The sequence below is a fragment of the Zonotrichia leucophrys genome, unplaced genomic scaffold, assembly GCF_028769735.1.
Source record: "Zonotrichia leucophrys gambelii isolate GWCS_2022_RI unplaced genomic scaffold, RI_Zleu_2.0 Scaffold_116_142020, whole genome shotgun sequence".
In the NCBI taxonomy this organism is placed as follows: domain Eukaryota; kingdom Metazoa; phylum Chordata; class Aves; order Passeriformes; family Passerellidae; genus Zonotrichia; species Zonotrichia leucophrys.
This window is the reverse complement of record NW_026992321.1, coordinates 52,461-58,460: the sequence shown is the minus strand read 5'-3', so window position 1 is coordinate 58,460 and position 6,000 is coordinate 52,461. Positions and strand designations below refer to the sequence as shown.

At 60.0% G+C, this 6,000-nt stretch overlaps 1 protein-coding gene across 1 annotated transcript in view; it reads right to left on the bottom strand.

Annotated features, from left to right (window-relative positions):
- Positions 1 to 6,000, bottom strand: part of LOC135460882 (lysine-specific demethylase 5C-like) — a 57,028-nt gene continuing 51,028 nt past the window's right edge. Inside the window, 2 exon segments of the mRNA XM_064737848.1 lie at positions 1 to 302; positions 2,374 to 2,571. Of these exon segments, the coding sequence (XP_064593918.1) occupies positions 294 to 302; positions 2,374 to 2,571 (207 nt within the window). The 3' untranslated portion in view covers positions 1 to 293.

Here is a 6,000-nt window from a genome sequence, read left to right as displayed (position 1 = left end):
GGGGCTGGCCCTGCTGTGCTGGTTGGGGGCCCCCCCTCCCCATTTTGGGGCCCCCCTCCCCATTTTGGGGACCCCCCCCGGGGCTGAACGATACAAAAGAAACAACTGAAATAATTACATCGCGGGGGGGGGAGGGGAGGGCGGAGGGGAGAGACCCCCCCCCAGCACCCCCAAATCCCGAATTGGGGGGTTCGGGGGGGGGCTCAGGGTGGGGGGGGCCCGGAGTGGCCCCCCCAGTCCATCCCCACCGTGTCAGGCGCGTCCGTCTGTCTGTCCGGGCTGGGGGCGCCGCGTCACGAGTCCTGGGGGGGGGACAGACCTAAAATTACTGCACCCCAAAACCGCTGCACCCCAAAATCCCTGAACCCCACCCAAAAACACCACCCAAAACCCAAAAGCCCCAAAACCGATGTACCTCAAAAACACTGAACCCCAAAATCCCTGTACCCCAAAAACAGCACCTGAAAACCACTGAATCCCAAAACCACTGCACCCCAAAAACACTGTACCCCAAAAACACAGCACCCCAAAACCGATGAATCCCAAGAACACTGCACCCTAAAAACCACTGTATCCCAAAATCACTGAACCCCAAAACCGCTGTACCCCAAAAACAGCACCCAAAAATCACTGAATCCCAAAAACACTGCACCCTAAAAACCGTTGCATCCCAAAATCATTGTACTCCAAAAACATTGTACCCCAAAACCACTGTACCCTAAAAACACTGCACCCCAAAACCGCTGTACCCCAAAAACACTGCACCCCAAAACCACTGTACCCTAAAAACACTGTACCCCAAAACTGCTGTACCCCAAAACCGCTGTACCCTAAAAACACTGCACCCCAAAACCGCTGTACCCCAAAACCACTGTACCCCAAAACCGCTGTACCCCAAAACCGCTGTACCCCAAAACCGCTGCACCCCAAAACTGCTGCAGCCCAAAGCCGGCCCCATCGATCCCTGGATAGGGGGGAACCCCCCAAAGCCTCTGCTCTGCACCCCAGAACCCTCCTGGACCCCTCTCACCCCATAATTCCCCCATTAACTCCATCTGTACCCCAAAACTCCCCCTATTAACCCTGTGTGTACCCTACAATCCCATTAACCCCTTCTGCACCCCATAATTCTCCCACAATCCAAATACACCCCATAATCCCCCCATTAACCCTGTCTGTGCCCTGTTAATCCCTTCTACACCCCACAATCTCCCCATAAACCTCTCATTAACCCCCTCATCCCCCTATTAACCCCTTCTATACCACATAGCACCCCCATTAACCCGATCTGTACCCCATAATTCCCCCATTAACCCCCATAATCCCCTCAGAATTCCTCTCTGTACCCCACAATCCCCCCCCTTAACCCCCTCACTAATCTCCTCATCCCCCATTAACCCCTTCTATACCCCACAACCCCCCCATTAACCCCTTCTGTTCCCCATAATCCCCCTTAAACCCTTCTGCACCCCATTAATCCCCTCTGTACCCCCTAACCCGTCCTTAACCCCTTCTGTGCCAAATTAACCCCTTCTATCCCACATAACCCCCCATTATTCCCCGAATCCCCCCATTAACCCCTTCTACGCCCCATAACCACCCCATTAACCCCTTCTATGCCCCATAACCGCCCCATTAACCTCTCTGTACCCCATTATCCCACTCTATATCCCACAAACCCCCCATTAACCCTGTCTTTATGCCATTAACCCCTTCGGTACCCCATAATCCCATTAACCCCTTCTATTCCCCTTAACAGCCCCCATTAACCCCTTCTGCACCCCATATGCCGCCATGAAACCCCTCTATACCCCATAAACTTCTCATTAATACCCTCATCCCCCCATTAACCCCTTCTATACCCCATCAACCCCTTCTGTACCCCATAATCCCCCATTATTCCCCTAATCCCCCCATTAACCCCTTCTGTACCCCATAACACCTCATTAACCCCTTCTGTACCTCATAATCCTCCCATTATTCCCCTAATCCCCCCATTAACCCCTTCTATACCCCACATCCCAACCATTAAACCCTTCTATGCCCCATAACCCCCCCATTAGCCCCTTCTGTACCCCATAACACCTCATTAACCCCTTCTGTACCTCATAATCCCCATTAACACCTTCAGCACCCCATAATCCCCCTTTAACCCCCTCTATACCCCACAACCCCCCATTAACCCTTCAGCACCCCATAATCCCCCATTAACCCCTTGTATACCCCATTAACCCCCACATTAACCCCTTCAGCACCCCATTAACCCCTTCTATACCCCACAATCCCCCCATTAACCCTTCAGCACCCCATAATCCCCCATTAACCCCTTCTATACCCCATTAACCCTTCGTCCCCCCCCCCCTCCGTACTCACCCCCGGGGTGGGGGCCGTGGCCGTGGGGCTGTCCCGGGGGTCCCCCCCGCCCTCGGCCCCCCGACTCCTCTTTGGCTCCAGCTCCTCCTTGGCCAGGGCGGGCAGGAGGTGCCCCCCCCCCCGCTCCGCCCGGCGCTTGCGGCGCCGCTCGGGGTCCCGGCCGCGGGCCCGAGCCCCCCGGCGCTCGGCCTGCTCCAGCTGGGGAGGGGACACCCGTCAGACACCCCCAAATTGGGACAGGACACACACAGACCCCTCAGAGATCCCCCCGAGCCCCCCGGCGCTCGGCCTGCTCCAGCTGGGGAGGGGGACACCCGTCAGACACCCCCACATTGGGAATGGACACACACAGACCCCTCAGAGATCCCCCCGAGCCCCCCGGCGCTCGGCCTGCTCCAGCTGGGGGGGGGACCCCCGTCAGACACCCCCACATTGGGACAGGACACACAGAACCCTCAGACACCCCCCGAGCCCCCCGGCGCTCGGCCTGCTCCAGCTGGGGAGGGGACACCCGTCAGACACCCCCACATTGGGACAGGACACACAGACCCCTCAGACACCCCCAAATCGGGAATGGACACACACAGACCCCTCAGACACCCCCAAATCGGGAATGGGGACACACAGACCCCTCAGACACCCCCAAATTGGGACAGGTGGGGACAGACCCCTCAGACACCCCCAAATCGGGACAGGACACACACAGACCCCTCAGACACCCCCCGAGCCCCCCGGCGCTCCGCCTGCTCCAGCTGGGGAGGGGGACACACCCGTCAGACACCCCCAAATCGGGAATGGACACACAGACCCCTCAGACACCCCCAAATCGGGAATGGACACACACAGACCCCTCAGACACCCCCCGAGCCCCCCGGCGCTCCGCCTGCTCCAGCTGGGGAGGGGGACACCCGTCAGACACCCCCAAAATTGGGAACGGGGACACAGACCCCTCAGAGATCCCCCCGAGCCCCCCGGCGCTCGGCCTGCTCCAGCTGGGGAGGGGGACACCCGTCAGACACCCCCAAATCGGGAATGGACACACAGACCCCTCAGACACCCCCAAATCGGGAATGGAGACACACAGACCCCTCAGACCCAACCCCGAGCCCCCCGGCGCTCCGCCTGCTCCAGCTGGGGAGGGGGACACCGAGAGACCCCTCAGACACCCCCAAATTGGGACAGGACACACACAGACCCCTCAGACACCCCCAAATCGGGAACGGGGACACACAGACCCCTCAGACACCCCCAAATCGGGACAGGACACACACAGACCCCTCAGACACAACCCCGAGCCCCCCGGCGCTCCGCCTGCTCCAGCTGGGGAGGGGGACACCCGTCAGACACCCCCAAATCGGGAACGGGGACACACAGACCCCTCAGACACCCCCAAATCGGGAATGGACACACACAGACCCCTCAGACACAACCCCGAGCCCCCCGGCGCTCCGCCTGCTCCAGCTGGGGGGGACACACCCGTCAGACACCCCCAAATTGGTCCAGGACACACACAGACCCCTCAGACACCCCCGAGCCCCCCGGCGCTCGGCCTGCTCCAGCTGGGGAGGGGGACACCAAGAGACCCCTCAGACACCCCCGAATGGGGAATGGGGACACACAGACCCCTCAGACACCCCCAAATTGGGAATGGACACACACAGACCCCTCAGACACCCCAAAATCAGGAATGGAGGGGACAGACCCCTCAGACACCCCAAAATCGGGAAAGGACACACACAGACCCCTCAGACACCCCCAAATTGGGACAGGACACACACAGACCCCTCAGACACCCCCAAATTGGGAATGGACACACACAGACCCCTCAGACACCCCCCGAGCCCCCCGGCGCTCGGCCTGCTCCAGCTGGGGAGGGGGACACCCGTCAGACACCCCCAAATCGGGAACGGGGACACACACAGACCCCTCAGACACCCCCAAAATCGGGAATGGACACACACAGACCCCTCAGACACCCCCAAATTGGGAATGGACACACACAGACCCCTCAGAGATCCCCCCGAGCCCCCCGGCGCTCCGCCTGCTCCAGCTGGGGAGGGGGACACCCGTCAGACACCCCCAAATCGGGAAAGGACACACACAGACCCCTCAGACACCCCCAAAATCGGGAATGGGGACACACAGACCCCTCAGACACCCCCAAATCGGGACAGGACACACAGACACCTCAGACACCCCAAAATCAGGAATGGAGGGGACAGACCCCTCAGACACCCCAAATCGGAAATGGGGACACACAGACCCCTCAGACACCCCAAAAATTGGGACAGGTGGGGACACACCCATCAGACACCCCAAAATTGGGACAGGACACACAGACCCCTCAGACACCCCCTGAAACCCCCGGCGCTCCACCTGCTCCAGCTGGGGAGGGGGACACACCATCAAACACCCCCAAATTGGGAATGGACACACAGACCCCTCAGACACCCCAAAAATTGGGACAGGTGGGGACACATCCGTCAAACACCCCCAAATTGGGAATGGACACACACAGACCCCTCAGACACCCCAAAATTGGGAATGGACACACACAGACCCCTCAGACACCCCCAAATCGGGAATGGGGACACACAGACCCCTCAGACACCCCCAAAATCGGGAATGGACACACACAGACCCCTCAGACACCCCCAAATCGGGACTGTGGGCGGGTTTGGGATGCCCAGGGTGGGAGGAGAGCAGTGCAAGGAGGAATTTGGGGGTCTCTAAAAGATTCTGGGGACCCTCACCCTAAAGGGGCAGGTTTGGGATGTGCTCTGTACCCCGGGCAGTTTGGGGAGTCCTGGGGCAGTTCTGGGGGTGTGCTCTGTACCCCTGGGCCGTTTTTGGGGTCCTGGGCAGTTTTGGGGTCCCCGGGCAGTTTTGGGGTCCCAGGGCAGTTCTGAGTGTCCTGGGGCAGTTTTGTGGTCCTGGGTCAGTTTTTGGGTCAGTTTTGGGGTCCCGGGCAGTTTTGGGGTGTCCCGGGTCAGTTTTGGGGTCCCGGGCAGTTTTGGGGTCCCAGGCAGTTCTGGGGTCCCCGGGCAGTTTTGGGGTCCCCGGGCAGTTTTGGGGGGTCCCGGGTCAGTTTTGGGGTGTCCCGAGGCAGTTTTGGGGTGCCGGGTCAGTTTTGGGGGGTCCCGAGGCAGTTTTGGGGTGCCAGATCAGTTTTGGGGGGCCGGGTCAGTTTTTGGGGTGTCCCGAGGCAGTTTTGGGGTCCCGGGTCAGTTTTGGGGTCCCAGGCAGTTTTGGGGTGCCGGGTCAGTTTTGGGGTCAGTTTTTGGGGTGTCCCGGGTCAGTTTTGTGGTCCTGGGTCAGTTTTTGGGTCAGTTTTGGGGTCCCCGGGCAGTTTTGGGGTGCCGGGTCAGTTTTGGGGTGCCGGGTCAGTTTTGGGGGGTCCCGAGGCAGTTTTGGGGTGCCAGGTCGGTTTTGGGGGGCCGGGTCAGTTTTGGGGTACCCAGGTCAGTTTTTGGGGTCCCAGGTCAGTTCTGGGGTCCCCGGGCAGTTTTGGGGGGTCCCGGGTCAGTTTTGGGGTGTCCCGAGGCAGTTTTGGGGTGCCAGGTCGGTTTTGGGGGGCCGGCTCAGTTTTGGGGTGCCGGGTCAGTTTTGGGGTCCCGGGTCAGTTTT